At 35.7% G+C, this 12174-nt stretch overlaps 1 protein-coding gene across 2 annotated transcripts in view; it reads left to right on the top strand.

Moving 5' to 3' along the window:
• Window positions 1–12174, top strand: part of DMD (dystrophin) — a 2362317-nt gene that overhangs the window by 412118 nt on the left and 1938025 nt on the right. For both annotated transcript variants that reach the window (XM_079764882.1, XM_079764883.1), the window contains exons 3-4: window positions 7304–7396; window positions 8784–8861. In XM_079764882.1, the coding sequence (XP_079621008.1) occupies window positions 7304–7396; window positions 8784–8861 (171 nt within the window). The remainder of the gene's footprint in view (window positions 1–7303; window positions 7397–8783; window positions 8862–12174) is intronic.

The following is a 12174-nucleotide window of genomic DNA, read 5'->3' as shown; positions in this document are numbered from 1 at the left end:
TATGGTTGGGAAGTTTACACATATTTTAACATAACTATTTGTGAATTATACTAAGGTTATATCTAGAAATGCAAAATAGAAAGTTAGCATAATTTTACTTGTATTTGTTTCAGAATACCTGGTAATTGAATTTGTACTGACCTATCTAGTTTACAGAGGAGAAAACTCAGGACTAGGTTAAGAATTCAGTTTTACAAAATAGCACCAGAGGCATGGATGCATGGAACAGACTGATAGATCTCAGAGGGGAGGGGGTGAGGACTGGAAGAAATTAGCTAAAAAACATATATGCATATATGCATAGCCCTTGGACATAGACAACAGTGTGATGAAGGAAGGAGAGGGAGAGGGAAGCTGGATGGAAGGGGACAAAAGAGGGACGGGGGACATCTGTAATAGTGTCAACAATAAAAATAATCAGTTTTATTACAAAACATGTTAAAGATGGACCTGATCAGACAAGAAACCGTGATGAGTTTTGGTTAAGCACACTTTACTTTTGAGTTTATAATAGCCCATTTACAGATAATTACTTAATTTCCATTAACTATTGTTGTGACTCCAGTTTAAATTTCTAATGTGCAATCTGGTTGAATCTTTTCTCACGCACACATTAGGTCCTAGTGATTATGTTTTATAAAGAGTTAGTGACAAATAACATTTTAATCTGGAGAGGTTGTAAAACTATTATATTATCTAATTTAGCTCTTGAGCACTTCTTAGCTCCAGGGGATAACTTGGATTTTTCTTGATTATCTTTGTAGCCCAGATTTTAGTTCTGTTCCTGGTATATAAAAGTCTCTAAAAGTATGTGATGCTAAGGAATAAAGAATAATATATGATAATTTTTATCTGTTAAAGCCAACAAAGCATAGTATTACTTTGATATCCTATTACAGAAGAGAAAGTGTTCCAATGATCCATTTGGTTCTTTCAAATGACATTACCAGATATAGAAATAATATAGGAGGCTTGAGAAGGAAGACTTGGTTGGGCCTTCATTTATTTCCTGACAATGGCATCCTTGACATTGATCCCTTGGACCACAGGGAATTTGTTGACTGTTCTAGGGTGTTGAATGTTTTTGGTTTATCCCTCTGGGTCAACTCCCTCCCTCTCTGTGGATGATATCAAAAAACTTCCTTGCCCTTGGGCTTCCAGTTGGATTTGGCTAATGAGAGCATTTACATGAGATCTGAGGGAGGGATGAAAGAAAGACCAGAGTGTTTATTCACTGCATTCATCCCCCAAATATAAAAACTCCTGTCTGTTGACCCTCTCTGCTCTTTCTTTGTTCAGGGACCAGTAACCATACTCTTTCTCTTCATTCCTCTCAGTCTAGGAGTGATAATAGCACTTCTCTATTACCAGTTCTGGTGATTTCTTTATAGTCTGCCCCCATATTTGTAAACTGTCCCTTATTAAACTCTCTTCAAGTTACCCAAGTCCTTTAGGACCCTGGGGTATTCAAAGGAGAGAGTTCTCTCCACCTCCAGGTGATGACATTTAATAGGAAGGAGAGAATATAATTAGGGTTTATGGAGCATTTTCTATGCCCAGTGACATGCAGGACACCTTATATATATTAATGCATTTAATACCAATACTAGTACTTTGACATTGATTCCTCTGTTATTCTGGGGTGAAAGTTACAAGGCAAACTGTGGAAAATGTGGATTATTTGAGTTAAAATTTTGGAATAGTTTCATGATAGCTAACACTCACTGAGTGCATCTTACACATAGTGATATTCTAAATGTATTTAAATCTTCTCAGCATCACCACAAGTTAGATAATAGCAGATCTTCATTTTATAAGTGAAAAAGATAAGGTACAGATAATTTATGTGCAATCAAATTAGTTACTTGCTCAATATCACACAGCTGAAATATGGCAGAGCTGGGATTTGAACCAATTCATTCTGGGCACAGAGAAAATATTCTTATTTACTGTATTATACCACTTCCCTTGGTTTTGTAAAATGTATTTCATCAATGCAATGTTTCCACCCAAATTCTCTCTGTACAAACCTGATGTCTTCCAGTCATCAGTTGCCTAAAATGGAATACTAAACCACCATTACTCTTCCATTTTTTAGAGACTCCTTTCAAGGCAAAACTAATCTATAGTACTAAAAATAAGTATAGCCATCCTTGAAGGGGAGTGCACACAAGGGGATATGAGGAAGCTCATAGGTTGCTAGTCATATTGCGTTTCTCTGTCTGGTATGGATAATATGAATGTGTTCAGTTTGTAAAAATTCATTGAGCTAACAATTAAGATACATTTACTTTCCTTTATGTATATTATATCTCAATAAAATTCTCTTATGGAATACTTTTTACAACCCATGCTTAAATAAATCATCTAAAAATTGCCTATTTACATTATAATGGGTTGCATTATTTTTAGGGGAGCTGATCAGCAGTATTCACCAATAAGTTTTGAATCAATCTTGCACTCCTTTTTGGTGTTTCCAGTATCTAAATATTTGCAAATACAGAGGACTATCTTGACTTTCTGAACAGCTGAGATGTCCAGAGCCTGACCTTTCTGTAACCAAAAGGCTATGATAAATTATTCCCGGGCTCTTTACCTTCTTTCTATTGGAACACTGCATTGATCTCCATGTTTTCAGGTTAAAAGATTGATATAACTCTAAAGAGTCAGAAGCTATTTAAATATTTTCACAAATGCATTTCTGTCTCTTCCTCAATTTTTTCACTTTGTTTATGCCACTTACCAAGCAATTTGAGTTGTTTATTTTATAAAATTGTCTCTATAAAGATATAAAGAAATTCCATATTTCTTTATATCATACCGACAGTGATCTGGAAGGATTATTGTCTCATTTTATGGTCCTTTCATCTTGTTATTTGGGTTAGCAAGGAAGAAAACAATATGTAAGTGGATGCAGAAAACTGCTGAGTATTATCAAAAGTTCACTTTTTAAAGAAAATGTTTGTCATGGAAAGGATTGAAGATAAGAGAGCCAGAGGTTACATGGCCCAAAGAGGGTTTAATGTTCTGTATGTTTTACAAAGTAATTTTCATACACTTGAAAAGAAAGCCATTAAAGATGTGGAATTTTAAGGAAATATTATTGTTTTCATGACATAAAATGTCACTTGCAACTAAAGACGTAGGAGATGAAAAGGGAAGAAAACAAAAGAAGATTTAATTAAAAATAATAAAAAAAACATGAAAAAAAAAGAAAAAGCACTTGAAGCTTCTGAGTGTTCTCCTGTGCCACCCACATTTTCAGTAATAGTAATTGAATATGGAGCTACATCTTTCCTCCTTGACTTTCACTTTTACAGGGGTAGCAAACTATGAGAAAACAGAACACATTGTATATGAGTTCTGCACTTTCCAGCAGGTTCAACAATGCACCATAACTGTATTTACAGCTAGATTCTGGCCAAAGAAAGAGAAGACAAGGGATAACAGAAGAATAAAACATAAAAAACATGCTATATTTATTGAGTGCCTACTATTTGCCAAGTCTGTGCAACAAACCTACACTGTTTGATTTAAACCTCAGAAGAGTGCTCTGAAGTAGTATTAGTTCAATCCCCATTTTACCTAAGAGTAAATTGTGCTAAGTCACTTGCCTGAGACAGTGCAGCTAATGAATAGGAAACTTGAGTTCAAAAGTCAGATATTTCTGCCTCTGAAATGTGTGCCCCTTTTGCCACATCACATCTGCAATGCTTTTGAATGAGGCGTTGAATCCAGAAAAAGAAATGAAACCCATCCATGAGAAATGAGATGTTTGCTTTTCCTAGGATATGCATTCTACAGGAAGAATAAGACTGAGCACCTGAAAGTCCATGAATTTACAAGCTAAATTTTGTACAAATCATTGAGCATCACTTTAATTTCAATTGGACCACAGGAGGGAAAATGTCACTCAAAGTGCTTGAAATTGCTTTAAAGTTAAAACAAATATGCATTAAGAGAAGAAGGCAAAATCTCCAGGAATGCTTAACATAAAACATATGCTTTCATAGACATTTTGAACCTGTAGTCACTGTATAATTTATACTGCCAGACTCCAGAATGAATTCATTCAATCTCATCTGCTGGAAGGATGCTAGTGTGGAACATTCTGAGAAGCACTCTGAGAGACTGTGGTAGATATAACAAATAGAAATTTGATTTCAGTTGAGATACTTTAATATATCATTGATTCTGTGAGTTTTGAAAGTTACTTATGATACCATGAACTTTCTTTTTCTCTGTCACCTCACTGCTTTTTAGGTGCCCCAACTAGTTGTGGCTAGAGGCCTCTGACTGGCCTACAATCCTTCACTCCCTCTCCATTTTGTTTGGTTGCAGTTTCAAATGGAGAATTATAAAATACCCAAAGCAAGATCATGTTTGCCTTGTTGACTTTTGTCTAGATTCCTTGACCAAAAGCAAAAGCTTTCTAGCCCAGTGGTCAGCAAACAGCGGCTCATGAGCCACATGCAGCTCTTTGGCCCCTTGAGTGTGGCTTTTCCACAAAATACCATGGCCTGGGCAAGACTATTTTGAAGAACTGGTGTTAGAAGAAGTTTAAGTTTAAAAAATTTGACTCTCAAAAGAAATTTCAATCATTGTACTGTTGATATTTGGCTCTGTTGACTAGTGAGTTTGCCGATTACTGGTCCAGCCCTCATATCTTGGATGCTAGAAGATCATGCTTTATTTTGTACCCCAAGATTTATCTCCTTCCTTATTTCTGCTTTTTTTCTTTGAGTGACCATTTTCCCACCTACATTCTTCCTGGTTTGTCAGGCTTTATCTATCTATCTATCTATCTATCTATCTATCTATCTATCTATCTATCTATTCATCCATCCATCTATCTATCTCTTTTTCATAAGAATAAGTATCTCTGTCAGCTACCTATACTTTATTTTCTTCAAAACTTGACACATTTCAGTGTGCAATATTCTTTTTGTTGATAAGTTTAGAAGCCCCACACTGCTCAAATGAATCCCCACATTTCAGTGTGCAATATTCTTTTTGTTGATAAGTTTAGAAGCCCCACACTGCTCAAATGAAGTAAAGTTTTGCTCCTAAAAATAATAAAAAAACACACAACATTTTCAAGAAATTGTAGAACTTCAAACAATTTGAAAATAAAACCTTAATATTACTCCCCAAATGCCAAGTTATCCCAGGGTATATATGAGGTTCTTGACAGAATTATTATAAATCATATGTTCATTTTCATTACTTATTAGTAAAAAATTTTCATTAAAGTTTCATGAAAATGGCACTATTGTTTTAAGATTTACTTATACATTATATGTGGTTAAGGTGCTTTAAGAAAAGTCAAGCATGTTAGTGTTTTCTTTTTTCTGTGGAGTTTTAAGAAGAACTATTTGAGTAGATTTTCAAAAGATACTTGTAGTTATCTTTGTCAAAGCACATAAGTAGCTCAATTCTGAAAGATGGACATAGAGGGGCTGGTAGACTTTTGCAGGGTTCAGTATTCTCATTAAGTGAAACATTGAGGCATTGGCCCAAGTTGTCATTGACATGGCTACCTAGCTGTATGGATAGCCTGAATCCTATGTCTTCAATCTTAGGAGTTTTTGCCTGGAAACCAGGACTCTTCTTGATTTTCTTGAGCTGTGTGAAATTCAATGTCTGTGTGTGATTGAAGGAGTGGATAAGAAGAGCCCAATCACCCAAAGGCTAATGTTAGACCCATCACCTGACATTTGTGGAATGTATTTCCTGATCCCCAGACTATGGGAGTTCCCATAGTTATATGCTCCCGGGTCCCTTTTTCTGCTTCTGTATAGTACTACCTTTTAGGATTATTTGTTTTCCCTGCTGGACTCAAAGTCCACAAGGGCTGGGGTCATGTCCGTCTGATTTACTAACATGTGCTCCAGCATGTAACTCGGGTTTATTGATGCTCAATAAATATCTGTCACCAATAAATTAGGGATTTCTAGATAACTTGGGTTAATGATTTCATGTAAAGGGGTTATGGGCTTTAAACCGGAAAAAGAAAATATTTTGAGGCATGGCAGAAGAAATAAAATATTAGAAAGATAATCAAATCGAAGGACAAAAAGCCAAGGAAGCAGCAAGATAAAACAGAAAGAACAAAGACCCCAGGAGTTAGACAGACCTGGGCCAAAATTTTGGCTTTACCACCTTCTGGTTTTATGACAAAGGGCCACATGTTTAACCTCTTCGTCTCATCTGTGAGATGAGTAGATTAATGCTAAGCTCATAAAAATGTCACAAAGATTATAAGATCCAATCATTTAGTGGAGTGTTTCTCATGAGTAGTTACTCCAAAAATGTTAGATGTTATTAGTGTCTATTATTTTTCCTCAGTATAATTCCCAAGTAAAACAACTGGAAAAATAGATTTAAAAAAGTTTCAATGGCCTATTTCAACTCAATTTAAATATATTTTTTTAAATTTGAGCTAATATGAGAATGGGTCATTCTGAGGTATCACATAAAATGTATATACAGAGAAAGCTTGTTTTATGGGTGAAGGATGGTAAACCCTCTAAGATTAAGTATTATATTTCCAAGTAAATAAAACAGTTAAATTTTATGCATGTATACAGGACATTGTATGTGGTCTTTATTTCTTTGCACATTTCCTCCCCCCCCAAGCCCACCTGCCGTATCTTTAAAATTTTTTCTCTTCTTCATAGAATCACTATTGAAAAAGTGGAGTTAATTAGATCATTTAAGCTACAGAACTACAACTCTTGTTATTAAATAACTAGAGGCCTGGTGCACAGATTCGTGCACCAGTGGGGTCCCTCGGCCTGACCTGCACCCTCTCACAATCTGGGACCCCTTGGGGGATGTCAGAGAGCCAGTTTTCGCCCAGTCCCTGCAGACCAAGCCAAGAGACCCCACTGGTGCACGAATCCATGCACCAGGCCTTTAGTATGCATTTAAGATCTTTGGTTAATCTCTTCCCGCCCCCCTTCCCTCTGAGATTCATCAGTCTGTTTTACGTTTCCATACCTGTGGTTTCTGCTCCTGTGTTGAGCATCTTCCCCCTGGTGGTCAGTGCACATCATAGCTACCAGCTGGTTGGCAGGCCACTTAGGCTTTTATACATATAGATTTTAAAGTAGATTTAGCATAATTATGATATATTGCTTTTTGTTTTTTATGTGGAGGTTCTCTTTTCATCACCATTGACAGATTAAGAATTAGATATATTGAATATTTTTAAACATAGTTTACAATTTTAAGAGACATAATCATTGAAATGGATCACTGGAAGCATGTTTTGCTTAATTGGGTATATTTTGTATTTCAGTTTGGGAAGCAGCACATAGAAAACCTCTTCAGTGACCTGCAGGATGGGAGTCGCCTCCTGGACCTTCTAGAAGGCCTCACAAATCAAAAACTGGTATGTAACTTATTTATAAGAAAGTTCACATTAGCCTTAGGAGAATTTCATATCACAAACAAACTCAGCATAATTTGATGAGATCTAGTAAAATACACTAATTTACCAATTACTGAATTAACTAGCAATACAGGAACTATTTCTGAATAAAACAATCTCATAATATTATTTTCATTTTGGCATAGTCTATCACATGGAGAAAAAGAAAGTGAAAATTTTCAGTAATATAATTTATGTTAATTAATAGATATTCACTTTCAATGTTTGGTATCTTTGTTATTGAATGTATTTTATTATTGATTTTTATATAGAGAGAAAGGAAGCGGGATAGAGAGATAGAAATATTCATGAGAGAAAAACATCATCAATTGGCTGTCTTCTGCACACCCCCTACTGGCGATTCAGCCCGCAACCCAGGCATGTGCCCTAATGGGGAATTGAACCCGTGACCTCTTGGTTCATGTGTTGACACTCAACCACTGAGCACACTGGCCAGACTTGAATATATTTTTATAAAGGCTTTTAAACATAATGACCTTTTAAATTTAATTTATTTTTTATTGTGATAAATTTAACATGAGATATAGAAAACGGGGAGTTGCTGTTAAACAGGTATAAAGTTTCAGTCATGCAAGATCAGTAAGTTCTAGAGGTCTGCTGTAGAACATTGTGCCTATAGTCAAAAATACTTTATTGTGCACTTAAATGTTTATTAAGTGGGTAGAGCTCATTTTAGGAGTAAATACAGCAGGCGTCATAACAGTAAAAATTCTAAAGCTCCACAACTGAATAAATAAATTTATCCATATATTGTGATGAACTATGCAAATGTTAGTTTAAAAATTAGCAGACAAGATATGACTTTTGGGATTGAGAGTGAGGATTAGAAAACTAAAGGTGATTGAGGTTTGAGCTTTAGTGACTAAGATAATTAAGATTATAGTCACAGAAATAGTTTTCTTTAACTTTATGTCATTATATAATTTTGCTTGGCTTACACCTCTTTTAAACTTTCTTAAAAAGTGTAGAAATTAACTCACTTATCTATTTTACTAGCAAATGTCCTTATACATGCTGATGTTTCTATTGGTGGTCATACAATAGCCCCCAAATGGGCTATAGAATGATGGAGAGATTGTAACCAATATATATCTTTTGTGAAGAAGAAAAAATGCTATCATTTTTCTTGAGGAATGATCGATTCATGCTAAGAAAGTCCTATGACAAGTACAATTAGCCCAAAGCACTGAAATTCATTATATTAATCCTTCACGGCCTGTATTCATTCAAAATAGTCAAAGTTAGTCATGAGATGTATAAATTGTTCAATTTCTAGTAGATTGTGATTTCTCTTCTGGGCAGTAACATGGTTTCATTTTGTTTTCAGCCAAAAGAAAAAGGATCCACAAGAGTTCATGCCCTGAACAATGTCAACAAGGCACTGCGGGTCTTGCAGAAAAATAATGTAAGTGGAGATATGTACAGAGTCTGGACACCATGACACAGCAGGCTTAAAATTTGACTGAGGGCTTGGGCCCCAAATTCAGAGAAAACATCTCAAGTTATCTTATAAATCAAATCAGTTATTATTAAGATCACGTGTTGTAGTTCATGTGCTTCTTCTTGTGGCTAATGTAATTCAGGAAGTGAATGCATGGACCACAGAGGGCAGGGGAAGGCAACTAAATGTTTTCTAATTTTAAAGAATGCAGTTATGTTTGGTGGCAAAATAAGTTCTGTGGTGAACTTAGTTCCTCTTAGCAGTGTTCTGTGCAACAAATGGCTTTTACTATGCTGAATATTATTTTGTATAAGTATAAAGTGTGTTCAAACATGATGATGATAAAGTTTGTTTGAATTCAACCAATACTTATTAACACCACAACCAAGTATGAACATTACACAGAAAAGTCACTATTTCAACTCATGGTAAGAACTGCAAATTTGTTTTTTTATTTTTCTGTTTGATTTAGTATAGATATATGTGTGGTACTGTAAGAAGTCAACAAATACGTGTGGAAATTAAGAGTTTCTACAGAGTGAATTTGAGATTCCTCCCTTCTATCATGGCATTGGAGGCAGTTTCCTTTTTTGTATGTTTGTTTGTTTTGTTTTGTTAATCCTCACCTGAGGATATTTTCCATTGATTTTTAGAAAGAGTGGAAGGAAGAGGGAGAGACAGAGAGAAACATCGAAGTGAGAGAGACAAATTAATTGGTTGCCTCCTGCACGCACCCCGACCAGGGTCGGGGAACCTGCAACCAACATATGTGCTCTTGACTGGACTTGAACCTGGGACCCTTCAGTCCATGGGGAGAAGTTCTATCCACTGAACCAAATCGGCTAGGGCAGAAGCAGTGTCCTTTCTTACTAACTTTCTACAATCTTTCTAAACAACTATTTATAAGACACTTTGAGTAACTTCCTAATTACATTATAGCTCTCTTTCAAGGATAAATCCAAATAAATTGATCACATACTCTTAAAGTAACCATAATCAGTGATAGATTTTTTTAAATATATTTTATTGATTTTTTATAGAGAGGAAGGGAGAGGGATAGATAGAGAGTTAGAAACATCGATGAGAGAGAATCATCGATCAGCTGCCTCCTGCACACCCCCCACTGGGGATGTGCCCACAACCAAGGTACATGCCCTTGACTGGAATCGAACTTGGGACCTTCCAGTCCGCAGGCCGACGCTCTATCCACTGAGCCAAACCGGTTTCGGCCAGTGATAGATTTTTAATGATGTATATACACCCAAATGTTGTTCAGTTTATATGGCACAGAGAGAACAACATATGGGAAATGGAAGTGATGGCTGTGCAGCATTTAGTTGATTTTCTGAATTTAGAGTTGTCATATTTAGCCTATGAAAATTATAGAAATATTAAGTATTTTAATTATTTTATAAAGTGATTAACAATATATTTTTAAATTTTTTGCAGACAGAATAGTCTATAGAATGTTTGCCTCATTACTAGTGCAATAGAACCTTTTGAAAAGTCAATTTCATGTAAATTAAGAAAATTGTTTAAAGATATTGGGAATTTATAAACAAAGATCTTTTTAGATCAATTGATCTTTTTAGATCAATTCCCCATATTTATTTACAAAATATATAATCAAAGGAAACAGCAGAAAATTCAAAGAATTACAGTATTAGATTAACTCTACTTGATAGTGATCTCACCAAAAAAATGTCACATTAAAAAATAGGTTGTTAGATTCCTAAAAATAGGGAATCAATATAGACATAGATTGTTTAATAAGCATCTTGTTTTTTCACATACTGATTATTGATTATGAATTTGTAGATTACCTATATATGTTATAATTATTAATTTCACATTTTTCAATATAAGAACAAAAGAAATCCTGGCAACAAAACAGAGAAACCACAAAAGAAAATCTCTGTGACTTTGGGATACCAAATATTTATTTCTTAGATGTAAAACCAATGTTATAATTCAAAAAGAGAAAAGTTAACTTGAACTTCATCAAAATTATAAGTTATTTCTGTATTCTAGAGATGAGTAATTTGTTTCATGTATTGTCTCTGTGGATTACATTTTTACCCACTCAGATGTGTCTTTTGATAAAGAGAAGTTCTTCATTTTGATGTAGTTCATTTAAAAATTATATTAAATTTATTGGGTGACATTGGTTAATAGGATTATATAGGTTTCAAGTGTATATCTTTATGATACATGATCTGTGTATTGCATCGAGTGCCTACCACCCAAAGTCAAATAATCTTCTGTCACCAAATATTTGACCTTTAATACCCAACCACCACCCTTCTCTCTGGTAGCCACCATAATGTTGTTTGTGCCTATGAGTTTTTGTTCTTGTTTGTTCAACTGTTACTTTCAGTTTTATATTCCACTCATGAGTGAAATAATATGGTTCCTAACCTTTTTCTGACATTTTTAGCTTAACATAATATTTGTTGTATCCTGTTTAAGAAACATTTGTCTGCCCAAAATCATTATGATATTATATTTTATTAGAGGCCCGGGGCATGAAAATTCACTGGGAGGGTCCCTCAGCCCGGCCTGCCCCCTCTCACAGCCCAGGAGCCCTCAGGGGCGGGAAGCGACCCGGAGATCAGGGGAAGGTGACGCCCCCTTCACATCTCTGCTGCTGCCACTGCCAGCAGTGCAAGCCTTGGCCGGCCCTGATTACTTGAGCCTCTGGCAGCCCTGGGTGGCTGGGCAGCCGCCATCCAAGGCTTGCCTGCACCTCAGGCCAGCCCTGGGCGGCTTGGGGGCTGAGGGGACTAGGGGACTCTGGAGGCAGGCACCCCAGCAGGGCTGAGGGGACTGGGCACTGCCATCTTGTGGCTGTGGGTGCTGACAGTCAATTAGCATATTCTCTCTTTATTAGATAGGATAGTTATCTATATAAGCTTTATTGTTTCACCATATAAATTTGGATCTGTATTTCACCTGGAATTGATTATTGAATTTGGTGTGAAGAATGGGTTAGGATTCTTGTTCTGTTTTTTTTTTTTTTATTTGGAATCTAATTTACATAACACTATTTATTATTATTATTTAATAATTCTTTATTGTTGAAAGAATTACATATGTCCTCTTTTCCCCCCCATTGACCCCATTCAGCCTGACACCCCCCCCCCCAAGGCCTACAGCATCCTATTGTCTGTGTCCATGGGTTATACACATATACATATAAGGTCTTTAGTTAATTACCTCATACACACCCACCCTCTCCCACCTTCCCTCTGAGATTTCGCACTCTGTTCCATGCTTC

Source organism: Cnephaeus nilssonii (assembly GCF_951640355.1).
Source record: "Cnephaeus nilssonii genome assembly, chromosome: X".
Lineage (NCBI taxonomy): Eukaryota > Metazoa > Chordata > Mammalia > Chiroptera > Vespertilionidae > Cnephaeus > Cnephaeus nilssonii.
The sequence above is the reverse complement of the archived record's forward strand: the minus strand, read 5'-3'. Positions and strand labels throughout refer to the sequence as shown.